Consider the following 27,139-nt stretch of genomic DNA (forward strand, 5'->3'; position numbering starts at 1 on the left):
GGGCTGGAGCCGGAGGGAGGAGGCGTCCCACAGCGGCCATCCTTGCAGCTCGGGCCGGCCTCCGCCCCTCCCAATCGGTTGCATCTCTCCCGTTGCCTCTTGGCGGGTGCCTCTTCGCAGCCCTCCCGGCTCTCCTCCTTCCTGCGTTGCTCCGGGTTTCTAGTTGCATCGGAAACAAAGGAAAGGCACTTGCCCCCCTCCCGCTCCTCCCCCGTCCCTCCCCTCCCCTCTCCGTCCCTCCGGACTGCAGCCGCGCGGGGGGCAGCCGGATCGGCCGTGCTTTCCTCCTCCTCGTCCAGCCGGAATCCAACATGCCTCGGCTGCAGCCGTCGAGGCCCCGCGGCCAGGCAGGGCTGCCGCCGCCGCCGCTTCTGCTCCTCCTGCTCCTGGCCGGCCACGTCGCCCGGGTAAGTGACACATTGGCTGCTCCTTCAGGGCATCCCGGGTCGGGCGAGCTTTGGGGGGGGGGGTGTCTCCTCTTAAACCCGTCTTCTCTGCCAGGCTCCCTCGCGTCTTCCGTGGGTGGTCGGGGCAAAAGAGAGGAGGGGGTGCTTTTCTCATGCCTTCAGGCTTTTTTAAAAAGAGGAGGGGATGCTAAAGCGAGGAGGGGGGCTCGCTCTAATGCGAGACCCCCGACTTCCCTGAGCTCACGGGTTTGGGGGCGCTTTTTCAAAGAAGCCAATATAGGGGTAGCGAGGGTTCCCAAGGCAGTTCTGCTGAATTGGGGCGGGGGAGGCGAGGACCCCTCTAGGCATTTGGGCTGCCAAGAGAGGGATGGGTGGGTGGGTCTGGATGGCTACCCCGGAGTCGGGTCTCAACGGCTCCTCTGCTTAAGGAGCATCCCTCTCTCTTTTGGGGCGGAGGGCGTGTGTGTGTGTGTGTGTGTGTGTGTGGCTTGCGGGAGGAGGGGGGGCAGATGGGGAGGAAGAGGGGGGGTCTGAATGAGCAGCAGCTGCCGGCGTTTGCAGTATGGGGGGGTGAGTAGTGGGCGCGCGTGATTTGGCAGGATTAGCCAGTGCCTCACACGCCCCCTTTTTTGGGGGGGGGGTTACATCCCTCTCCTGCTGCACCCGAGAAGAGGATGAGGTCGGCTTGCTGGAGGGGACCGAACCCGCTCCGAAGCAAGTCAAGGGAGTCCCTGTCTTCCTTGAGTGGATGGGTTTAGTAGTAGATAGATAGATAGATAGATAGATAGATAGATAGATAGATAGATAGATAGATAGATAGATGGGTGGGTGGGTGGGTGGGTGGGTGGGTGGGTGGGTGGGTGGTGGGTGGGTGGGTGGGTGGGTGGGTGGGCGAAGTGGGGAGGGGTCTCCATCGTTGTACGTCCCCAGCTCAGCATGCTGAAGATTGCAGCTTTGTTGGAGAATTAAAGACAACCCCTCCTCTTTCCTTCGCTGGGGCGGCAGATGTCCTGGTTTGTAAGCTCTAGTTGCAAAAAAAAGTCTTTATGGAAAGGCGGGGAGAAGGTATTATCTCCCCTCCCCCCCCGCCCCAATTCGATCGCGCAGCTTGAGTCCCACGCCAAAGGTCACCTGCGAATCTTCCGCGCTCAGCTCTTTTTTCCTCTGACCTACTACAAACTCCCCTTTCGTTTGGGAGGGGAGAAGGTGGGAGGTGGGGGGGGAGAAAGGTGAGCAGTGACGTCATTTGAAGGTCGATGGGTTTGCACAGAAGGGGGGCATTTCTCTCCCCCCTCCTCTTCTTCCCTTCTTGCTTTGCTATGTAGCACTGGGTGTCTTGTGAGTGTGTGTGTGTGTGTGGGGGGGGGGTAAACAGAGGAAGGATTATGTATAGGATTATACACAGAATGATATTTGCTCGTCACCTCAGTGGGTCAAGTCTTCAGGGAAAATACACAGGGAGGGTTGAGTCGTGGGGTGGGTGGGTGGGAGTGCCCCCGTAATCCTCCCTGCTTTGCTGTCTCCAGTCTTTTTGGGCGCAGCTCCCTCTCATCCAGCAGAAACAAAGTAAAAGTAATAAAAGAAAGATTGCCTTCCCTATTGCGATTTCTCTTCCAGAGTGGTTAAAGAACAGCCCACTCCCCTATCTAGAGAGAGCCATGGCTCCCTCATGGGAAAAAAGCTGGGAAGGAGTGGTCTTGATGGGTGGGTGGGGAGGAATGGAAATAGGGGCTGTTCTTGAGTTCCAGGAGACACCCCCCTCCCTTCCTGTAGTAGAAGGTCACTTGGCTTATCTTTTCCCACCCAGTGATCTTTCCACCCGGGGTCCCATGTTATACTCTCCCTCCCCTGTTTTTAGGACTCTGGAAGCCTGCAGGGTGTGTGTGTGGCTGGTGTTGGGAGTGATACATCAGAAGAGGGCATGGGGAAAGCATCCATCCTTTTACACTTTTGTGGGGTGGTGGTGGTGGTGGGGCGGTAGGGTTCCATAGAAGAAGGGTGTGTTGAGCCTATTGTTTTCACGGCCCTAGTGGTACAAAAATATAAAATAAAACCACGCGTCTTGGGGGTGTGGAGGATGTCCACATGTGCTACAGGATCTGGGTAGGTGGGTTACTTGAGGAGATCATGAATTCTGAAGCTGTGACATTATGGAAGAGGTACTTTTTTTTAACAAGGGGGTGTGTCAGGGGTGAAATCCAGCAGGGTTTGACAGGTTCTGGAGAACCTGTAGCAGAAATTTTGAATAGTTTGGAGAACCGGTAGCGGAAATGTTGAGTAGTTTGGAGAACCGGTAGCGGAAATTTTGAGTAGTTTGGAGAACCGGTAGCGGAAATGTTGAGTAGTTTGGAGAACCGGTAGTGGAAATGTTGAGTAGTTTGGAGAACCGGTAGCGGAAATGTTTGAGTAGTTTGGAGAACCGGTAGCGGAAATTTTGAGTAGTTTGGAGAACCGGTAGCGGAAATTTTGAGTAGTTTGGCGAACCGGTAGCAGAAATGTTGAGTAGTTCGGAGAACCGGTAGCAGAAGTTTTGAGTAGTTTGGAGAACTGGTAGCAGAAATTTTGAGTAATTTGGAGAACCGGTAGCAGAAATTTTGAGTAGTTTGGAGAACCGGTAGGAGAAATTTTGAGTAATTCGGAGAATCGGTAGGAGAAATTTTGATTAGTTCAGAGAACCTGCAAATGCCACCTCTGCCTGGCCCCAGAGTGGGGTGGGGATGGAGATTTTGCATTATCCTTCCCTTGTCACACCCACCAAGCCACACCCACAGAACCAGTAGTAATTTTTTTTAAATTTCATCACTGGTGTGTGTGTGTGTGTGTGTGTGTGTGTGTGTGTGTGTGTGTGTGTGTCTTTCAGAGGCACTGTTGCTGGTTAAGAGTGATGGAAGCAACAACCCATCTGGCAGGATAGCATCTTCAACAGGCTTGCCTAGACAAATGCAGTGTGACATCACTGGGGCTCTGAATGTCTAGAGAAGAGACCCGGGCTCAGTAATTGAGTCCATATACTATCGGGCCATGATGGCGAACCTGTGGCATGCGTGCCAGAGGTGGCACGTAGAGCCCTCTCTGTGGACACACCCTCCGTCGCCAGCTGATCTTCTGGTTTCCAGCGGGCGCCTGCAGGCCGGCCAGCTGGTCATCGTGCACGCTGGAGCACTGGAAACCTGAAGACCAGGTGGCTGGCACACGCCTTCTTTGCGCACTTCCGATAGGTCCGTTTTTCGCCCTCCCGGAGCCTCTGTGCGTGCCCTGCACTTACCTGCAGTCCAAAACGGGCCGTGTGGGGACTCCTGGGAGGGGCGGGGCGGGCATGGCCAGCCAGTAGTGGGATTTGGGAGTTCTCCAAACCCCTGCATATCCCCAGCTGCCCACCCCTGCTTCTGCCCCAATTTCATGATGTTGGCTGTAGTCCGGATTGTTGGCCAGTGCGTTGCCAAGATGACGTCATGTTCTACATTCGGCTTACCTAAATATTGGGAAGGCTCATCCTGTGGCAGAATCTTGTCTCCCCTAATATAAATTCAGTCGCTGTGAGCCTGATTCATATGCCTTATTCCCAGCCTATGAGGTCATTCTCAGATGCCTGCAGGATGCTGATGGAAAATTCAGTTGAGGAAAACCTTCTAAACTCCTTGTAACTATTTTATTGCTGTCTTTGGCTGCTGCTCTGCCCCAAACTTCCTAATTCCTGCGTCTGGGAGTAAAGCTCCATTAAAAGCCATTAATTGAGCCCTTAAAGAGGCAGGGTGAAAGGAATGGGCCAAGGCATGGGTTTGAGGGCACCAGAACTATGCATATATCCATTATTAAGTGAATGAATGTTCAGCCTTGGAACCTTTCAAAGTTATGATTATCCTTAAACAGGGAGTGACGGGCAAAGTCTTCCCATAACCCATGGCAAATAATTGGAGAGTTGACTTGCGTTTTTGAAGTGTGTGTTTGTGGGGTAACTTCGAGTCAATTTGCAGTTTTCTTGGCAATCTCAGTAGAGGTTGACTGTCAATCCATCCATCCATCCATCCATCCATCCATCCATCCACCCACCCACCCACCCACCCACCCACCCACCCACCTCTGTCTGTCCATCTACTTAACTACCTACCTACCTACCCATCTCTCTCTCTCTCTCTCTCTCTCTCTCTCTCTCTCTCTCTCTCTCTCTCTCTCTCTCTCTCTCCCTCCCTCCCTCCCTCCCTCCCTCCCTCCCTCCCTCCCTCCCATGTCTGTCTGTCTGTCTACTTACTTACCTACCTACCTACCTACCTACCCACCCGTCCACCCGGGTGTATTTTATATGAGGCCAAGATAATTCCTCTTCACTCAATGCAGCCCAGGCAAGCCAAAAGGTTGGAGGCCCATCCTTTATATCATGTCCTGAGACCATGGCTGGGTTTTCATAGCCTACAGAAGCACAAATGAACCATCCTGTTTTAACTTAGTCTGGTGTACCGTCTAGTGTGTTGTGAGAACTATGTCTAGCTTTATTGCTTGTTGGCTAGAGTTTGAGATTTTTTTTTTTTTTAAAAAGCCTTTTGTTGCTGGTGCTCTCAATTAGTGGGAGCTTTATAAATCATGTGGTCTCCCGCTCCTTTTTATTGCCGAATATTGTGAGATGGAACTGAAATGCAGAAAATCAAATCCTGATTTGTAAATGACTTCTTGGTACTTATGAGTTGACAAGGAGATTTTCGTCAACCAGATACTGGTGGGATTCAATTTTTTTTACTACCGGTTCTGTGGCCATGGCTTGGTGGGCGTGGCACAGTGGTGGGTTCCAGATCCCGTTGCAACTGGTACAGAGCAACGGAACCAGGCGTCCACCACATGAACACGTGCAGCATTACCTTACCGCCTGTGACACTCCGCAACGCCTCCACGATGCTCCAACTGCGTGGTGGAGGAGTGTTGCGTAGGTGCCGTACGCTCCGTGGGTGTGCGTGGAAGCCCTGAAGAGCTCAAATACCAGTAAGGAGCATGGGCAGGCAGGCAGGCCCTCTGGAGCATTGTACTGGAATGGTACCAGATGCGTACTGGTCGTAACCCACCTCTGGCGTGGCAGGGGAAGGATACTGTAAACTCTCCTTTCCCAACCCACTCCAGGGGAAGGTTACTGCAAAATCCCCATTCCCTCCCAATTAGCTGGGACTCGGGAGGCAGAGAATAAATGGGGGCACGGCCAGCCAGAGCTAGTATTTGCCGGTTCTCCAAACTACTCAAAATTTCCGCTACCGGTTCTCCAGAACTGGTCAGAACCTGCTGAATGCCACCTCTGCAACCAGACCAGATTTTGGGTGGGTGGGGAGACCTTTAACTGAATTTCTGTAGGTTAATGGAAAACCAGCTGGGTTCAAAGCAACATGTGGAAAAGGGTTTTTAGATCTGGATCCTGGAATCCAGATGACCACCAAGGCAGGGAAGTGAATATTTTTTTATTCTTTATTACCATTTTGAGATCTTCCAGAGTTACGCAGCCCAGAACGGGTGCTGAATTAACATGCGGTTTGTTGGTTTTGGCTTAGTATCACATGTAAATCTGGCTCTTCTCTAGAGGTTTTTCAGAATTGGGTCTCAGCCTTATTAATGACGATCTTCTCAATTGCCAGTTTGGCTACTACTTTAACTCCTTTTCGGTGCTCTAGAGCAGTGTTTTCCCCCCAAAACTTGGCAATTTTAAATTGTGTGGACTTCATCTCCAAGAATTCCTTGGTAACTGTTGGCTGGAAAATTCTGGGAGCTGAAATCCACATGTCTTAAAAGTGTGAAAAAACACCACTCTAGACTCATCTGAGCCAGGGTAAGAAAATATACCCCCAGCCCTCAAAAAAGAAAAACCCTCTGAGAAAAAATAATTCTGCAAGATGATATTTTTATAACTTGAGCAAGAAAAGGACAATATTTGAATGGCTGTGTGATTAGATAAATGCATTTTGATAAATGTTGGTTGCAGCATTCTGTGTCTGTGTAACCGGAAGACACTTCCTGAAAAATATTCAGCATACAGGCTGCAAAAGATTTTTAAACATCTATTTTAATAGCTGAAAATAACCTGTTTATCCAAACGATGCTCTTATTTCCTAAACAGCCTGTTCTCTGTATAAAACAACTTCATCTCTTTAATTCTTTCAGTTTGATTTTAAGCATGCAGACAGACAAATATTTATAGGAATTGGCTTACTTAATTAGCAGACCATCCATTTCCTGAGTATTTTTTTCTGAAAGTTTATCACGAAAGAAACACAAACATTGACCTTAGTATAAATTATAAGGTTTTCCTCCCCCTTCAACCCCCTCCCATCTCTTGCAGTGACTTCTCAGAGTTGCTAACAAATGTCTTAACTCTACCAGAAAGTACTAAGAACACCAACAACAAAAACTTGTCATTGTGATGGGGTACGGAAGACAAATGTTAAGCAACTGGAAGCCAGTGACTAGGGAGGACCATGTCAACTTTGCAAAGGCATCCCGGAAGGATTCATTCACTGTGAAATTCCTAGTTGAATGGGTAAAGGAAATTATTCCATCAGCAGCTGCAGAAAATGGCTGTGGTTGAGTTAGGTCACATTTCTACTTGTCCCTCCTCAGCACCTTAACAAGCTAAGTGTTAAGCTTAGCTGGTGTAGTGTCTCTGGGGGGGACTCAGTCATCCAGGTCATGGTTGTCCCAAAGGTGCTTTTTCAAAAGGCAACTGAACTGTCTTTGTTTTTACTTGAAGACATTTCACTTCTCATCCAAGGAGCAGCAGCTGTTGTTTTCTTCTTCTTCTTCTTCTTCTTCTTCTTCTTCTTCTTCTTCTTCTTTTCTTCTTCTTCTTCTTCTTCTTCTTCTTCTTCTTCTTCTTCTTCTTCCTTCTCCTCCTCCTCCTCCTCCTCCTTCTCCTCCTCTTCTTCCTTCTCCTCCTCCTCCTCCTCTCCTCCTCCTTCTCCTCCTCTCCTCCTCCTTCTCCTCCTCTTCTTCTTCCTCCTCCTCCTCTTCTTCTTCCTTCTCCTCCTCTCCTCCTCCGCCTCCTCCTCCTCTTCTTCTTCTTCTTCCTCCTCCTCTTCTTCTTATTCCTTCTCTTCCTCCTCCTCCTCCCCTCCTCCTCTTCTTCTTCTTTCTCCTCTTCCTCCTCCTCCTCCTCTACTTCTTCTTCCTCCTCTTCCTCCCCCTCCTCACCTTCTTCTTCTTCTTCTTCTTCTTCTTCTTCTTCTTCCTCTTCCTCTTCCTCTTCCTTCTCCTTCTCCTCCTCCTCCTCTCCTCCTCCTTCTCTTCTTATTTCTCCTCCTCTTCTTCTTCTTTCTCCTCCTCCTCTCCTCCTCCTCCTCCTCTTCTTCTTCCTCCTCCTCCTCCCCCCTCCTCCTCTTCTTCTTCTTCTTCCTCCTCCTCCTCCTCCTCTTCTTCTTATTCCTTCTCTTCCTCCTCCCCTCCTCCTCCTCCTCTTCTTATTCTTCCTCCTCTTCCTCCTCCTCCTTGGATGAGAAGCAAAACATCTTCAAGCCAAAAACAAAGAGATATCCAGTTGCCTTTTAAAATCACCTTTGGGACTTGTTGCTTTGCATTTATTTTCCTCTCTTGGCATAATCTCAGAGTTCAGTCATTGCCATGGTTGAATTGTATGACTTATAGCTTTAGGTATTTCATGTTTGCACCTTGTTATGATGTTAATTTTTGTTTAGGACTTTTGTACGATTTTATTGGCTGGAGGTTCCTTTCTTTTCCTTTGCATTTGTCTATGAGATTCCTTTGAAATTAATGGAGTGTGATTTAAAATCTTGAGAAATAAATGAACTTGCTCTATGACTTAGTGCTATACCTGAAACCAACTACTATGGTTTATTCAGTAGACCATGGTTAATGCATATTATGAATCCCATTTATAACACAACCTTAGTCTAAGCCACAAGTAAGATATCCACATTAAGGATTAGTACATGTCAACATCATTACTAAATCTGTAGGACTAAATAAGAAAAGAATTGACTCCTCTCTCACAGATGTTGTCCCCTCTAGACATAGTTATGCCATGAGTCCATTCTCATGTCTACTGTATTAAAATGCTCCAGGGATGCTTCCCAGCACATACACAATCTAGGCTATAGATTTTCCCTCTTAATTTTTTCCTGCTGTGACAGAAATTGCTCTTGTTATCCACAAGAATCCTTTTCAAAGTCCAAGCATCTCTCCTGGAATGGCCTCCAAAAAGACTGCTTCAGCATAAAAGCCCATTCACCGTTCAGTGGTACCTCATTGTTAATTGATTCTGGGAGGCATGACGAGTTTAAAAAATGATGACTACCAAACAAATCCCCCCCCCATAAGGAATAATGTAGTGAGTCGCAAGGCAGCGGATACTGACAGGTTGTAACTTGTGCATTGAGTACCAAACAAACAATGAGTATCGGGACAACATTTTCACATCAAAATTTGATGAGTTTCAAAGGAGTTGAGTACCCAGCATTAGGCTCTTCTCCAGTGAGTCCTTCCATCACATTAGATGGCCAAAGTATTTGAGTTTCTCTTCAGGATCTGGCCTTCTAAAGAGCAGTCAGGGTTGATCTCCTCTAGGACTCACCAGTTGGATCACCTTGCAGTCCAAGGAACTCCCAGGAGTCTTCTCCAGCGCCAGGGTTCAAAGGCCTCCATTCTTTCCTAGGCTTTCTTATGGTCCAACTTTCACAGCCATACATTGCAGTTGGGAAAACCATCGCCTTGACTATATGCTCTTTTGTTGGCAGGATGAGGTCTCTGCTTTTTAGTATGCTGTCTGGATTTGCCATAGCTTTCCTCCCCAGGAGCAAGCCTCCTTTAATTGGCTGCAATCCCCATCTGCAGTGATCTTGGAACTTAGGAAAATAAAATCTGTCACTACCTCCATTTCTTCCCCATCTATTTGCCAGGAATTGATGCCATGATCTTAGTTTTCTTAATGTTGAGCCTTCTGTCCCTTGTCCCTTACTTTAATTACCTTATAGTGATGTGCTACAAAGCAGGCAGTGATGCCAAGGAATATGTTGTATAACAAAAGGGTTCAGAAATGGGATGCATTTTTTTAAAAGAAACCCAAGATCTTTGAAAGAGAAAGAAAAGCAATGCAAAAAGCATTACTGCTTTTAAGTTGCTTTGTGGTTCCGAACTCAGATTCTGAGGATCCAATGGATAGCCTACTTCATTTCTTGGGAACTGAGTGTATATAATTTTGATCGATTGGAACTATCTTCTGAAGCAGCTCCGGGTCAGAGATAGATGATAGAAACAGCAGATGGGGTCCCATTATGTCTGGACTTCTTGCTAGATGACCTACACACAATCTTTTCAGGCACTTTTTGGAAGATGAGTTAATAAGCAATAGCGTAGAATGACATTGACCGTGGACATATCGCAATACGCCAAACCTTCATTTGTTTGTTTTGAGCCGAGCATGATGTACAAATTCAGCTCTTCTAGTTGGCATCATGTTCAAATCAAGATAGAATGGCTTGTCCGGTAAATTGGGCTTAAAAATTGGGGTTTAACAGCAACTGGGTCTACCCAGCATCCTAATCTAGTCTAGAGGGGAGTGGTGGGTTGTTTGTTGTGTTGGTTACAGTTTTGTACCAATTTAGTAATTGTGTACAAATGCAGAGAGAACAACACTATCAGGTTAAGTTAGTGGTGAGATTCAAATAATTTAACAACTGGTTCTCTGCCTTAATGACCAGCTGGGCAGGTATGGCTTGGTGGTCATGTGACTGGGAGGTCATGGCCAACTCAATGTCACTCTGGTCGATGGGCGCTTCGCCTTAGCTGTTACAATGTAATAAGGGTTAACTGGAGAGGCAGTTTCTGTAAGCAGGGCAATAAAGATTAGGCTAGAAACAACACCAGAGTGTTTCCTTCCTGCCTTCCTTACAGGATTAGCCCTGTAAAATGGGGAAAAACAAAATGTGATTTCTTCCAAAAACTGGAGCCGAGGTGGCGCAATGTTTAGGGTGCAGTACTGCAGGCCACTTCAGCTGACTGTTATCTGCAGTTCAGCGGTTCTAATCTCACCGGCTCAAGGTTGACTCAGCCTTCCATCCTTCCGAGATGGGTGAAATGAGGACCCAGACTGTGGGGGCGATATGCTGACTCTGTAAACTGCTTAGAGAGGGCTGAAAGCCCTATGAAGCGGTATATAACTGCTATTGCTAACTGCTATTGCTAACTGGTTCTCCAAACTGCTTAGAAAGTTAACAACCGGTTCTCCCAAATAGGTGTCAACCGGCTGAATCCCACCACTGGCATTAAGTGATACTAGTTGAAGTGCAAAACATTTGGCGTGCCTGGCTATTGTGTTCTTTTTTAGGATTAGGATTAGGGTTTAATATTGTCGAGTGAACCAGTCGTTGATCGTAAATCAAACAGGGAACTGAAGCACATGCAGACTGTACTGCATGTTTTAATAATTTGGTTTGGAGAACACTTACGGCTCCATTGCAGGTTCATTTCTTTCAAAAGTTGACAGGCATTTTAACAGATGTGTCAATATTAGCTGAAGTGTTTGCTTAATTATAGCAGCTAGAAGAAACTCCATGATGATGGAGAAAGCGGACTGTGGTTGGAAGGCGAAGTGCTTTATAGGGGAGAAACCAGAGGTGGGTTTCCTACTGGTTCGGCCCAATTTGGCCGAGTAGGTAGTAACTTGGCCTGCCATTCCCCCCCCCCCCCCGAACCGGCCATGACCAAGGAGTGGTGTGTTCGCAGGGGTGGGGGATGTGGTTTTGCATGCTGCCTGCACGTATGTGGATAGGGTTCAGAGGTGGGTTCCTACCAGTTCGCACCTATTCGGTAGAACTGGTTCGTTAAATCTCCTGAACCGGTTAGAAGAGGTTCCACCAGTGGACCCGGAAAGCAGGCCACACCTACAGAAGAGGTTCCAAACTTTTTTGAAACCCACCACTGGTCCTTGGATATGATTATTCTACACTATCATGCTCATATTTATAAAACTCAGTGCCTCTGGATAAGGTAAGGATGACTACTGCGTTTGTGGTGCAATCAGAACATTGCGTGTGTTGAAGTTGTTTTAACGCAAACCAAAGATGCCTTTTAAAAAACAAGTTTACATCATATTCTTATGCATGCCAGTGCTGTGTGTGAGGTAATTTAAGGTGGTTCTGACAAGTGTCGTTGGCATCTTCATATCTGGTCACGTGGGCAGCAAGCCACTCCCATCCGGTCACATGGGCGGCAAGCCACTCCCACAAAGGAGGCCACACCCACAGAGTAGGTTCGAACAATTTTTGAAACCCACCACTGATAGGGTTTATGTTGCTTGTGCGGCCCAGTTTCTGGTAGGCTGTGGCCCAGTGCCAGTCCATAGCCCAGGAGTTGGAGACCCCTGTTTTACACTTACTGTGATGCCCTGAACATCCTTTTGGCATGTTCACTAATTTGTTGGAAACCCCACAAAAGACATGCCCGATGCCTCTTCTGCTATTGAATGTGTGCCGGAGCAGGCTGATGGAATGATATGCAGGTTGCCTTTGTTCTTTTAGAGGCATTGCTTTGCAGGGTAGTTTCAAAAGAGGATCCTTCCCGCAGTGATCACAAAGCAAAAACACCTCCTTCCGAGCTGTGGAATAGCTTTGTTGTTTACAAGGATGATTTAAGATGAGGACTTAATCCATAATTTAGGCTGGGGATTTAATCTCTGTCCTTTATATGACCCCATCCCTGCAACCTAATAATACCTTAACACCAGGAATCATACGCTCACCAGGATAAAAGATATATAATAAAAAGAATCCACGGTATTTAAAAATATTTATTTCCCTCCAACGATCTCTCTTCTTCTAAGCAACAAATGTATATTGCTGGTCTTTGACCGTAATAAAGATCTTACTCTTCTTCTAAGCAGTCTCTTCCTCTTCCTCTTCCTCTTCCTCTTCCTCTTCCTCTTCCTCTTCCTCCTCCTCCTCCTCCTCCTCCTCCTCCTCCTCCTCCTTCTCCTCCTCCTTCTCCTCCTCCATCTCCATCATTTGGTACCTGTTTCAGCCCTGAGGGTTGCTAGATAGAAATGAACGACAATTGAACAATTCCAAGGATCTCTTTATAAATATGAATGATGCGTTCCCATAAATGAGAATCTCCATTTCAATTACTTTTGGCATTTATCCTAGGAGACCAGGCTCAGTTTACAGTTGTACAATGAAAAGCGGAAAAAGAAAGAAATAAAGAGAGAGAGAGCAAGAGAAAAGCAACAAAAGGCAGTCTTTAAAAACATCTCAGCCTCGGTGGAACATCAAGCCAGTTTTTCAAGCCTCATTGGCTTCATGGATTATTTATCCATATTTGACCATGAAAAGAAAATAGGTACTCAGCTGAATGCTTTTCAGAAATAAGGGAGAGGAAGCATTCTTCAAATCTTGGCTTTTTAAAATTAAAACCCAGTGCTCTTCAGAAAGTTCATTTCTTCGGGATTCTGGACGCATCTGTTCCTCCGGTGTAAAGTCCCTAGTGAAATCTTTAGAAGAAGGAATACTTTTAAATTCAGTTTCAAGGATATGAAGCATCTTGTTTCTCTAACTCGATGCAGTGGTGGGTTTCAATTTTTTTTAGAACCTCTTCTGTAGGTGTGGCCTGCTTTGTGGGAGTGGCTTGCCAGCCATGTGACTGAGTGGGAGTGGCCAACTTGTAAAATGTGGTGAGACTCACTTAACAATGCTCTTGCTTAGCAACCAAAATGTTGGCTCAGGAACTCTGGCATTTGAAGCAGGCAAGTCTTAAAGCTGTCAAGTTACAAGACACTTGCACCCCTAACCCTTTAGAAAAACACCCCAGGGGTGTTCAAACAGCTTTAAGACTTGTGGACTTCAACTCCCAGAATTCCTCCTCTCGTTCTTCATCTTGATGATGTGTGGACGGGCGGGGGGGGGGGGAGCTGGAACCGGTTCTAAACAGCACTGTAGATTTCTGGAACCTCTTCTATAGAAGAAGTTAGAACTGGCAGGATCCCACCCCTGCAGTGATGGCTAACTTTTTGTCGTTGAAAAGGTGCCAAAAGCGTGCGCATGTGTATCACACCCACGTGCCCACGCCCATATTGCAATGCATGCACAATCTCCCTGTGTGCCCCGCCCCCTGTGCATGCGCTTGTGACCCTCCCTGCATGTGCCCTGCACATGCGTGTGTGACCCCCACACATGCATGCGTGCTCCCCTATGTTCCCCCACCCCTGTGCATGCGCCTCGCCCCCCTCGCCCAATATTTGCTTCCGGGTTGGTACAGGAGGCTTTCGCCACACCCTGTTTTGGGCCTGGAAAACCTCCTGCACCAACCTGGAAGTCAAAATGGGGCATGGGGATGCCGCACAAGGCCCCAATATGCAATGGGAGTGCCCCCCGTGCATACAACCCCCTGCATGTGCCCGTACATCCCAGCAGTAGGCACGTGGGCATGTATGGTGGAGCTGGTCTGGGGTGATGGCTGGTATGCCCGCAGAGAAGGCTCTGAGTGCCACCTGTGGCATGCGTGGCATAGCTTCTCCATTATGGCTCTAACTAGCTTCTGTCTTGGTGACTTACAAATCCAAGTTTTTCTTTTTCTTTTTGTCCTCTTTCCTTGTTTCTGATCCTAAGATATCACCTGTTTTGGGTGGCAATTTAAATTTTCCAGTAAAGTTCACTCGAGTCCATAATTGATTGCCTTGTGATGTTTCGTATTTCTTCAGTGTATATTTAGAATTCATGAGAATAAAAACTAAAATATAACATTTATGATTTGTACTGATATAGAGTTTCCTTTGTAGAGATCAGGTATTGGAACAACAAAATTCAGTGTATTTTCGGTAATGGAAGAGATGTTTTGAAACAAGCTTTCTTTGGAAATGATTTAAACTGGGATTGTGATAAATGGTTCAAGTTTTTAAGGAAATAAAAGAGAGATGACAACTATTCAGAACTAACATAAAGCCAGATTTTTAGAGAATCCTGAATTGTGGCTTGTTCTGGATGAACTTTAAGATGGTACACAACCTGGGTTTTTCTTCTTTTTTTCCCTTTGGTAGTTGATGGTAAGATGAATTGATGTAAGTACTTAATAATACAACATGATTTTGACTATGTAATAGTATACATCTGATTATATGTTATGAAAATGGAAAATAAAAACTTTCTATGGATATGGAAGCATAAATACCATCAACATAGATTGGAGTTTGCTCAGAAGTGGAAATACACCAATGAGAGGAAGAGTGGGAAACAGAAGAGAGAAGAAAGATGGGAAGAGAGGGATAGGAGAGAGGGTAAGGGGGGAAGATGAGGAGGATGAGTGGAATGTAGAGAGAGGAGAAGGAGAAAGGAAGGGGAAGTAGAGTAGGAAAGGATGATGGAGGGAAGGAAGGATGTAGGAGAGAGGTAGAAGAAAGAGGTGTATGGAGAGCAGAAGAGCTAATAATGGGTTTTTATCTTCGTGGGTGTTGATGACAAGAGGAACTGATATAATTACTACTTAATACAATAGGATACTGGCTATGTAATAGTATACATGCGATTGTATGTTATGAAAATGGAAAATAAAAAAGTATATTGGAAAAAAAAAGATGGTACACAACCTGTTTGACTCCTAGATGGTGACCTCCAGATGCATGGGATTACAACTTCCATAGTTCCCAGCCAGCCAGAGAAACCTTTTTTAAAAAAGCCAGCATTCAGGAAGAAAGGCTTTTCACTTTCTAGATCAGGGGTGTCAAACTCAAGGCCCAGGGGCCGGATTTGGCCCGTGGGATGCGGGTGCTTAGATTTGGCCCATGGGGTTGCCTTGGAAACAACAAAGGACCGGCCCACGGTGCCTCTGCCTCACAAGCTCCATTTTTGCTGGCAGAGCATTGCAGGAGGTTGTTGCAGCCAAAAACAGAGCTTGGGAAGGTCACACGCAGCCTCTCTCAGCTCCGTTTTCACTGAAGGAGGGTTGCATGAGGCCGTCGCGGCCCAAAACAGAGTCCGGGAGGGCTGCATGCTACATTTTCGCTGGCAGACGCACTGCAGGACGGTCCTTCGCTGTTTCCAGGGCGGGCCCGTGGGCCAGATCTAAGCACCCCACAGGTCGGATCCAGCCTCTAGGCCTTTTGTTTAAAACTCCTGGACTTGGAAGTTCTCCTGCTTTCTACCCAATCTGTTCATTTGGTTCCACTCATTTGATTTGGTGCTTTGATCCCATTACCATCAAATTTCTTAACTCGTGTGTGTGTGTATGTGTGTGTGTGTCTCCAACTTTGAGACTTGTGGACTTCAACTCCCAGAATTCCTCAGGCAGCCATGAGGTTGAAGTCCAGAAGTTCCCAAAGTTGGACACTCCTCGCACGCTCCGTCCTGCTAAGAGGTCTGTTCTCAGCTACTGAAAGCTGAAACTCTGTTTTACTGCAGGACTTAAACTAGGGGGAAAAAAAGGTTTGTTTGCCGGAAGCTCTTGCCATTTAAATGCAGACATGAAGCTTTGCATGAGCTCCGAATGTCTCAGCAAGACCTTTGCATATCTTATATCCTAAAGCTTCCTTTAAGCATTCAAGATAAGAAAAGGAAATACAATAGAGTTTGCAAACATTATTCTCCTTCGCTTTTTTTTTTGTCTGTGAGCTGTGATATTAGCCTCTATCTGGAGCTGGTAAAAGGAGTTTCCATAATTTAACTGCTGAGTGTAGCGTATTTGGATGTGCCCACTGAATATTGCTGCTTCAGTCAATGGGGGGGTGGGGGGGTGTTGTTAAACGAGCAATAAACATGTCGAAGGGTGAGATGAACGTTTTCTCTTTCTCTGTATTTTAGTCAAGCTTTGGCAATTGTTGTTTTCTGTTTACAAATACGCTGTCTTTCCCTGCTTAGGTTCATGGCATACATAAGCAAGAGAAATCTTAATGTCCTCATTAGCCCAAATGTTTTAATTTGTATACGTAACTGTGAATGGGGAAAGGGGGAAATATATAATAAATGACACCGAGATGGGTCTTTTGCAAGATGCTTGACTTTGGTGAACGGTATTCGTTGATTTCATGAAATTCGCACTGAAGGTAATTACCCTTCATTGCCAAAGAAAACTGGGATTTACGAGCTTTGCAGTCTAGTATGTAGAGAGGAAGGCAAGAGAAAGAATCTTCGGGGAGAAAAAGTAATACAGTCCTGGACAAGTGATCTATAGCCCATGGGGCCCATGGTGGCACTTCATATAGGCTTCAAACAAGGCTGCTCTATAGAAAGGGAAGTGGTGGCTCAGTGGCTAAAGCACTGAGCTTGTTGATCAGAAAGATCAACAGTTTGGCAGTTCGAATCCCTAGCGCCGTGCAACCAAGTGAGCTCCCGTTACTTGTCCCAGCTTCTGCCAACCTAGCAGTTCAAAAGCATGTAAAAGTGCAAGTAGAAAAATAGAGGCCAACTTTGGTGGGAAGGTAACAGCGTTCCGTACGTCTTCGGCGTTTAGTCATGCCGGCCACAAGACCATGGAGACATCTTCGGACAGCTTTGGCTCTTCGGCTTTGAAACGGAGATCAACACCGCCCCCTAGAGTTGGGAATGACTAGCACATACGTGCGGGAGGAACCTTTACCTTTACTTAACTGTGATGGGAGTGGGGTTGCGGGGTACTCCATGGGTGGATACATTGTTTTAAAATGAAGGGCTGCAGTCAAAAAGGATATGCTGTATAATCTGTGTGTATTAAAATTTTAAGATCAATTACTGTGTAAGAAATGCATACAAGCTAAACTAGAACAGGGGGAACGAAAAAGAAAGAGAAATAGCAAAAAAAGGTAACAGTGCAATAAAAGAAAAGAGAAGCAGTTTAGGAAAAAAGAGAAAGATATAAAGAAAAATGTAAAGGTTTAAAGACTTCTTATATTCGTCCCAACAGTTGTACATAGAAACACAGAGTAGATTTTACTGATTAACAGAGTTGGGAGGGTCTTTTGTAGGTCATCGTCCAACTCTCACCCCCCCCCAAGCAGGAGACCCTAGACCAGTGATGGGCAACCTTTTTGGCGTGGTGTGTCAAAAATTGGCAAAAAATCGAGCATAACTCGCGTTGTGTGTCACTTCGACAAAAACATAATTTTGCGCAATTTATAGTTTAAACTACAAAAATGTATAATTGCAATATATAATTGTATTTAATAAACCAAAAACAAATTATTTAACATACCTGCTTAGTAACTTCTTTCATCCTCACTTTTTTCCAAGAGCTGGGAATGATTAGTTTCAAAATGTCTATTTATATTCCACGTTCTGCTTATTACCGTTTCAGTACATAGAACGCAAAATGATCTGCCATTTTTTTCTATAATGCCATACATCTCGCTCCATGTCTCTTGAAAGGGTCGGCCACTGCCAGTGACACTCCCTTTCCTTAACCTTTGTTTTTTATTTTTTGGGTGTTCCATCAGTGGGCCAGTGACAGCAGATAGAATTATAGATAGCCAATTAGGGGTTAACTAGCCTAACAAGCTAACACAACCTCCCCCTCACTTATCTCAGTTATTGTGGGCAATTACAAGTCCATGGCACCCCAATAGTTGCTGCTAATGGCGCTCACAGTTCCCGTTGGCACTCCGCTGTTCCCTGCTGTGGTGCGGTCGTAACCAACAGTCCCAGGAGTAGACTCTCTGTGCCGGCCTGACTGGAGAGAGGCGCGCACTGTTCCCGCGCTCCTCTTCTGCGGGTCCTCCCTCGCTGCGCTGACGTGTGTGCGCATGGCACGCACACCTTACCAGCAGCCCCTGCGCTCAGAAAGGGGCGGCGGTGATACAGTAAGTGAGTGTGGGCGGGGGAGATCACACGTCCCGCCCCCCCCGTTCCTCCAGCACAGATTCTTTCATCCTTGGCGGCCCTGCAGGAGCCGAGGATGAATCGCATGAAATCCTGTGCGTGTCACCCCAAATGGCTATGCATGTCAGCACTGACACGCGTGTCATAGGTTCGCCATCACTGCCCTAGACCATTTCTGACAAATAGCAGTACAATCTCCTCTTGAACGCCTCAGAAATTTCGAGGTGTCTATTCCCGGCAAGAGCAGGATTTCGGCTTTGGGATCTAGAGCGGGAGAGTGATTACGCATGTGCTTCAGGTGAGGTGTGGTGCTTGCTACCTCTGGTGTTGCAATCTGGCTGCGATCATCTGGTGGGTTGTCCCATTCTAGTAATGGTGGCAGTGGGAACTGTGCACTCCCCTCTAACGCTTCTCTGCAGAATCCATTGACTTCCCTCCCCACTGTGCGCTGGGACCCGGTGCACGTTGATGTCATGACGTGCATTTTTCTTCACTTTGGACATAGATGGGACCGTCGAGTATTGAGTCACGTGATCCAGATTGAGATTCTCCCCCTTGTTCCTGTTGTGATGGGCTTGGGTCATCCATGTAGGCCTTAACATGCTTGTGCTGGTTATCTTTCTCCAGCTTCCTAGGACTGAATAGCAATAGCAATAGCAATAGCAGTTAGACTTATATACCGCTTCATAGGGCTTTCAGCCCTCTCTAAGCGATTTACAGAGTCAGCATATTGCCCCCAACAACAATCTGGGTCCTCATTTTACCCACCTCGGAAGGATGGAAGGCTGAGTCAACCTTGAGCCAGTGAGATTTGAACAGCCGAACTGCAGAACTGCAGTCAGCTGAAGTAGCCTGCAGTGCTGCATTTAACCACTGCGCCACCTCGGCTCTTGAACTGAAGTTGAGGGAGGAACAGATAGCCTTCATCTGTAGTAGAGCTTTGGCCCGTATTAGTCTTTCTTTCGCTTCCCTCTTGCATTGAAGGTATTCCAGTTGAGCCTGAACTTTAGCAGCTGCAGCTGCCTTTTCTGCTTCCGTGGTTGCTAACTCTACCTGAGCTTTGAAAAAAAGAAAAGAAACAAGGAAAGGAACAAGCAAAAATGCAGAAAGAATAAAAAGAAATCTAAAACACCTTTCATGGTATTGGCTCTGGGTACTTGAGAGACCGCCTGCTGCCAATTACCTCCCACAGACACATTAGATCTCACAGGGTTGGCCTCCTCCGGGTGCCATCTACCAGCCAATGCCATCTGGCTATTACCCGGGGGAGGGCCTTCTCTGTGGCAGCTCCGGCCCTTTGGAACGAACTCCCCACAGGGATTCGGACCCTCACCTCTCTCCAGGCCTTCCGAAAAGCCGTCAAAACCTGGCTTTGCCGACAGGCCTGGGGGTGATGAGTTCCCTCCCCTCTCGACATGTATGGTTGTGCGACTGTTGTTTCTTTTATTATTTGTATTTTGTTTTTTATGTTCCCCTTTTTTCCCCCCCTTGAATTGTTCACTGCCCTGAGTCCTCCCGGAGAAGGGCGGCATACAAATAATAAAATTCTAATTCTTGCATCAATTATACACATAATTGCAAAATTATCCCTTATTCTATGATTACAGGGCGGGGCATAACCTTTTCCTAGGGGGTCACAGCAACACTTGTAATAACAACACAAATAATTCATACACCATTCGAAAGCCCATCAAAAACTGAGTTTATTGACACGATTTAATAGTCAGTATGACCACCATTAGCCCTTCGAACAGCATTCAAACGAGGTGGATAAGAACACAACAAATCTTCAAACAGTTCCGTTCGATTTGCCAGATTTTCCAGGGTGGGGCATAACCTTTTCCTAGGGGGTCACAGCAAGATCGACAGCAGTTTACAACTTCCGCGACACCTCATTTTAAAGCCCATAAAAAACTGAATTGAATGAGCTATTAAATGTTAAATTTGTTTCGGCTGAAACTTTGAGAATGAATTTGGAAACTGTGTTGAAAAATCTGGAAAATCGAACGGAACTGTTTGAAGATTTGTTGTGTTCTTATCCACCTCGTTTGAATGCTGTTCGAAGGGCTAATGGTGGTCATACTGACTATTAAATCGTGTCAATAAACTCAGTTTTTGATGGGCTTTCGAATGGTGTATGAATTATTTGTGTTGTTATTACAAGTGTTGCTGTGACCCCCTAGGAAAAGGTTATGCCCCGCCCTGTACAAAAGGAAGCTCACTTTTTTGGTTGTTATCCAGTTTTTTCCACTAATCATCAAAACCACAAATCATAAGTGTCTTTTCCCCCCTCTGTTTCGGGCAAAAAGTCTACAAGGGATTTCCGGTCAGCCATAAATAAAGATATTGGTTTTTTTCTCTAATCAAAGAGGTTGATTTAGATTGTATAGATGCATCCAAGTAGCTTTCTTGGCAATAGCAGTTTGTCATGGCCTTATCCTGAAAAATTTGTTTGATTTCCCGTATAGCTCTGGTATTCCAAAAGCAATTTCTTTTTGTTTCCAATATATTTTTATTATTTTTACATTTAAAACAATGCAGTACCGCGAAGTCGAAGTGACTATACCTTCACATTATATACAGCTAGTCTCAACCATTAACAATTAGCCTACTTAATACATTGTCTATCCTTCTGTCCAATCACAATATATACAGTTTGTTCCAGTCTTGTCACCTTGTCTTATACCAGTCATAAAATCTGTTCCAGACTTCAAAATATTCTGAGTCCCCTTTATTTTTAAGTTCAAGAGTGAGCCTATCTGCTTCCGCACAGGCCAACACTTTTCTGATTATATCTAGCTCTGATGGTCTATTTTCTTTTTTCCAATATTGTGCATAAGTTATGCGTGCCACAGTTAGTACATGTATAAGTAAATAAAATGTATCTTTCTTAAACTCCTGTGGTATTATACCTAGGAGAAAAAAATCCAGTTTAAACAAGATTTGGTCTCCCACCATTAGTTCTAACAATGATTGGATCATTTTCCAATAATTTTTTGCCTCATTGCACGTCCACCACATATGATAAAAAGTGCCTGGTGTTTTTTTTTACACTTCCAACAATTTGGGGCCAGATTTCCCCAAAGCAATTTCTTATTTAGAAGCTACCTAGACCCAACTGTAGATTTCAAGCTCCAAGGTTGGAAGACTTGTGTTTCTTCCCAAAAACCAAGTGTCATGTACCTATTTTCCATGGGAGGTTGATCTTATATTAAAATCTGCCACAGAATCAGTAATCAGGATCCCAGTTTCCAGATTCTGATCCTTCCATTTGTAATGGCCTCCCTCCATGGGTGGGTTGCAATTTAATTTACTATTGGTTTGCTTGTGTGTGCGCTTGCGCGCTGCTTCTGCGCATGCACAGAAATGTCCGGGCGGGTGGGCAGAGCCTCCCACTACCACCGCAACCCACCTCTGCCTCCCCCCCCCTCCAATCTGTTTCATGGTCTGGATTCACATATCACGTAAAGACATTGTTGGAAGAAATGCCCATCTGGGTTCAGTTCCAAGTGTGGAGAAAGACACTGGAAACATGGTGACTGCTTGGAAAGATGGTTTTAATGGTGGACAGGACCACACGCCTTGAAGATGTTGGGTGAAAGGGGGTGGAAAGGAAAAGATGCTGAGAGTGCCTGGGTTTTATACCCTCTCTGAGCTTTTGAATTTGAGCTTGTATTCTGATTGGTTGTCAGACTCCCATGGAGCCGTGCAGGGGCAACTCTGTAGGCTGTCCTGAGTCCCAGGCTTGGTTGAGCCTTGCTGGGTGATGTAATGTTCCCATGTGCCATGTGGTGAGATGGGTAGAGGACTTAATCCTACCTTTGTTGGCTCTTGGGTGCGGGCTTTTGCCTATGACTAGACCTAGCTATCTCTTTATCTCTTAAGCACGGACATCTGCTATGGGCTCTTGAAAATGGTGGGGGCTATTAAGAGTGAGTCTGCTTCCTGCTTTAAAAACATGTTTCTCCATTTCTCCTTCAGGGAAATATAATATTCTGCCTTTTTAAAAAATATTTCCTAGAGTATTTCATTCTTCTAGAAGAGGGGTGGGTGCTGCCTTCCTACACTATAATGTAGGATTGTTGTTGTTGTTTTGTTGTTGAAGGTATCAATTAAGCATAGCCATGTAGTTTATTCAATAAAATATGGATATGCAAGCTATTGTTTGGTTAATGCAGTTTGGAGATATAATAACAAATTCAATGGAGTTTCTCCATTTTGGTTTCTATAGGATTGCACTCTTTGGCTGTACATCTGTATTTGCTTGCCTGAGCATAAATCCAAATGAATCCATTCATTGGATTGCACCGTTGGACCATTAACTCTCCAGATTGCTGTAAACATGTTGAGGCAAAATGCTTAACCTTGGCCAACCCAGAACTCGTGTTCTTGAATGAATGCATCTCTTTGAGCTTTGTTTAAGGTGAGCATAAGAAGTTCTTTCAGTTGTGAAATTCAGCACTCGACATCCTCACCAGAGCTTGGTTTTTTTTTCTTTTTCTTTTGTGGTTTAACCGTTGTCATGTGAAGCCTCTTTCTTGTTTTCCTCACCTGGTCCATTGCTTTTCAGTTTTGTAAAGGTTCCGTTCAGTGGGACTTGTGATTCAAACCAAGTTTGAAAAAGTAAAGTTCTACATTTAGGCAAGAAAAACAAAAAGCACAGGTACAGTATAGGTGGTACCTCGCTCAATAGTAGTAACTGTGAGAGGGATATTGGAGTCCTAGTGAACAACCATTTAAATATGAGCCAGCTGTGTGCACTATTGCCAAAAACCAACACGGTTCTAGGCTGCATAAACAGAGGGATAGAATCAACAACCTGTGAAGGGTTAATACCACTTTATAATGCCTTGGTAAGGCCACACTTGGAATACTGCATCTAGTTTTGGTTGCCACAATGTAAAAAAAGATGTTGAGACATCAAGAAAGAGTGCAGAGAAGAGTAACAAAGATGATTAGGGGACTGGAGGCTAAAATATATAAATAATGGTTGCTGGAACTGGATATGTTTAGTTTGATTAAAAGAAGGACTAGGGGAGACATGAGAGCAGTGTTTCAATATCTCAGAGGCTGCCACAAAGAAGAGGGAGTCAAGCTATTCTCCAAAACACCTGAGGGCAGGACAAGAAGCAATGGGTGGAAACTAATCAAGGAGATAAGCAACTTGGAACTAAGGAGAGATTTCCTGACAGTTAGAATAATTAATCAATGGATCAACTTGCCTTCAGAAGTTGTAAGTTTTCCAACACTGGAAGTTTTTAAGAAGATGTTGAATAACCATTTGTCTGAAATGGTATAGAGTTTCCTCCTGCCTAGGCAGGGGGTTGGACTAGAAGACCTCCAAGGTCCATTCCAACTCTGTTATTCTATTCTATTCTATTCTATTCTATTCTATTCTATTCTATTCTATTCTATTCTATTCTATTCCATTCCATTCCATTCCATTCCATTCCATTCCATTCCATTCCATTCCATTCTAGTAGTGATAGAAATCACAGTAAAAGCATCAAAGAATATGGTCATGTTCACCAACATTTGAAAACATTTCTAACTGATCCTGTAGAGCAGGGGTGTTAAACTGAAGGCCTGGGGGCCAGATCCAGCTGGGGGAGTGCTTAGATCTGGCCCATGGGCTCACCCTGGAAACAGCGAAGGACCGGCCCACGGTGTCTCTGCCAGTGAAAACAGAGCTCTGATTTTGCTGGCAGAGGGCTGCAGGAGGCAGTCACAGCCAGAAACGGAACTTGGGAACCCATTTTCGCTGGCACAGCACTTGGGCCATCACCAGCGCCACCGACACAAGTGACTTTGAGTTGACCATGCCCCCAGCCCCCCAAGGTCAAACATAACCCTGATGCAGCCCTGAATGAAATCGAGTTTGATACCCCTGCAGTAGAGAATAGTTTGGGGCCAGCTTAGTCTCTCTGGAAACAGGTTTCCAATCCTAGATGTTCAAACAATGGAAATCAGTAAAACATTGAAAAGCCAAGGCATATGACAGAAGAATTGAAGAATAACCCTCAGATGTTCAGGTTGGAGAAGTGAAAATTGTAGACTTCAGATACCTGCAGGGTTATCCAGAGTAGACAGGAGTTCTGTGCAAACAGCAGGATAAAAACTAATGAATGAAGCAAATAAAGCATTTGTGGAGGTGAGGTTGGTAGGAATTGTAAATTAACAATTTTGTTGAGTACCCTGTTGTGTTTGACCACTATCAAATTCATTGCTGCATTGGAAATTGGAAATAATGTATCATTATTTCTGTAGAAGAATGGTGAATTAATTGGTATGTATTGATGTCAAAAATATTCTCATCTTTAAAAAACAAATCTGATGTGGCATTCTGTTTGACTTGGAAACCCATTTGCAGATGATAATTCTATAGAGCAGGGGTAGTCAACCTTTTTATACCTACTGCCCACTTTCGTATCTCTGTTAGTAGTAAAATTTTCTAACCGCCCACCGGTTCCACAGTAATGGTGATTTATAAAGTAGGGAAGTAACTTTATTTTATAAAATTTATAAAGCAGAGTTACAGCAAACCCCTACCGCCCACCATGAAAGCTGGAACGCCCACTGGTGGGCGGTAAGGACCAGGTTGACTACCACTGATATAGAGAATTCTATAGGAGGGCCTCTCTTTAGACTAGTGATTAAGTTACTGGGTTAGAATGCGGAAGAATGTGAGTTCTAGTCTCGCCTTAGCCATGAAAGCCAGCTGGGTGATCTTCAGCCAGTGACTCTCTCTCTCTCTCTCTCAGACCAACTCACCTTTCAGGGTTATTGTTGTAGTAGGGATAATAGGAGGAGGAGAAAGGTGTGTCAGATATATTCATTGCTTTGAGTTATCTTATCTTATTCTTTCTTTCTTATTCTTATCTTCTTTCTTTTCTTCTTATCTTTCTTCTTATTTTTATCTTTCTTATCTTCTTATCTTTCTTTTCTTCTTATCTTTCTTTCTTATCTTCTTATCTTTCTTCTTATCTTAATGTATATGTGTGTGCGCGTGCATGCATGTGTGTGTGCAAGTATGTATGTATGTATGTTCCAGCATAATTCTGGAATGCCTTTGGTTGAACTTTCTCATTTCAACCAAATTTGGTACACAGATGATTTACTCTCTGGAAACAAATACTATGGGGGATAAGACACTCCTAATGCTCCTCGGGGTGTGTGTTCTGTTAAGATACAGCCTGTTGTGCCCTAAAATGGCTTCCACTGTACTGCCGTAAAATGGCTTCTACTGTACAGCACAGTAGAGTTGCCATGGTGACAGCTTCACAGTACTTCACAAGGAGGCTCTCTCTGGTGGAGTGGGGGGAAAGCCAACATTAGAAATTATGTTTGGTCTGGACGTTTTTCCCCTATAAATAAATACCCAGGCAATGGTGGGTTATCGGCTATTTGTAATAAAGGTGGAAGATAGTTACTTACTTAGTTAGTTAGATGATAGATTGATAGATGACAGATAGACAGACAGATAGGTATACTATATTGCCAAAAGTATTTGCTCACCTGCCTTTACTCGCATATGAATTTACTGTAATTGACATCCCATTCCTAATCCATAGGGTTCAATATGATGTCAGTCCACCCTTTGCAGCTATAACAGCTTCAACTTTTCTGGGAAGGCTGTCCACAAGGTTCAGGAGTGTGTTTATGGGAATTTTTGACCATTCTTCCAGAAGAGCATTTGTGAGGTCACACACTGATGTTAGATGAGTTTACGTGGCCTGCCACTTCGTGGCTGAGTTGCTGTCCTTCCCAAACACTTCCACGTTCTTATAATACAGCTGACAGTTGACTGTGGAATATTTAGGAGCGAGGAAATGTCACGACAGGATTTGTTGCACAGGTGGCATCCTATCACAGTTCCATACTGGAATTCACTGAGCTCCTGAGAGCCACCCATTCTTTCACAAATGTTTGTCAAAACAGTCTGCATGCCTAGGTACTTGATTTTATACCCCTGTGGCCATGGAAGTGATTGGAGCACCTGATTCTGATTATTTGGATGGGTGAGCAAATACTTTTGGCAATCTAGTGTAGATAGATAGATAGATAGATAGATAGATAGATAGATAGATAGATAGATAGATAGATAGATAGATAGATAGACTGGCTTGTGCTGCATGTGAGGTTTGGGTTACCCAGCATAATCTAACTGTGGACTAAGAGAGTCACTGGGTCAAAGTCAGCAGGGATTTTCTATGTCTGGACTAAAACCAGGGCCTCCCCATTGCTAGTTCAGCTCCTTCACCACTACATCACCTTGGCTGTCATCTTGAATGCTCATGGAATTGGAGACAGTGGATCTACTGTAATTTGAAAATGCAGTTGGACTACAGAGTCTTTGTCTACTACCCTCAATTTCCATCGGGGCTAAATGAGCAAGTTTTTTTTTTTCTTGGTTGGATCTGAAAGCATAAAACTGAGCGCACATGCTGATAGATTCCATTAAACTGTTCCTTTTTAAATCAAAAGAAAGGTGAGTGTCTTATGCTCCCTCCTGTGAGAAGGTTGGGGAACACAGGGCTGCTTTCCAAGGCTAGCAATTAAACCACAATCCTTAAATAAACAGAGATGCTGAACTCTCGGCCACTCCACTCTCTCTCTCTCTCTCTCTCTCCTTCCGCCCCCTTCCCATCCCGGAAACTTAAATGGAAGATATTGATCAAAAGTGCTTCTCCTTCCCTGCTGCAAATAATGATGTTTTCTCTTAGGCAGTTGCTAAATCTCATTATAGAAGAACATCTGCACAACTCATAACTTTGGGGCTGCATCTCTCTCCCTCCTTCTCTCTTTCTCCCTCTCCTTTTCCCTCTTCCTCTCTCTTCCCTCCCCCTCCCTCTTTCCCTTCCTCCTTCCTTCCCTCCCTTCCTGAATATGAGAGAGAGAGAGAGAGAGAAAGAAAAGGAGAGGCTGGCTCTACATATCACCCTGAGCCATGGTTGTTGAAGAAGCAGCAATTAGATGAAT

The 27,139-nt window shown here is 45.2% G+C and overlaps 1 protein-coding gene across 1 annotated transcript in view; it reads left to right on the forward strand.

The window, feature by feature from the left end:
* The first annotated feature begins 206 nt into the window (after positions 1-206).
* The window catches only part of SDC3 (syndecan 3), a 114,536-nt gene continuing 87,603 nt past the window's right edge, over positions 207-27,139 (forward strand). The window contains exon 1 of the mRNA XM_087728421.1: positions 207-407. Within this exon, the coding sequence (XP_087584547.1) occupies positions 312-407 (96 nt within the window). The 5' untranslated portion in view covers positions 207-311. The remainder of the gene's footprint in view (positions 408-27,139) is intronic.

The sequence above is a fragment of the Thamnophis sirtalis genome, unplaced genomic scaffold, assembly GCF_051295495.1.
Source record: "Thamnophis sirtalis isolate CommonGarterSnake01/CBP01778 unplaced genomic scaffold, rThaSir2_p1.2 scaffold_13, whole genome shotgun sequence".
NCBI classification, from domain to species: domain Eukaryota; kingdom Metazoa; phylum Chordata; class Lepidosauria; order Squamata; family Natricidae; genus Thamnophis; species Thamnophis sirtalis.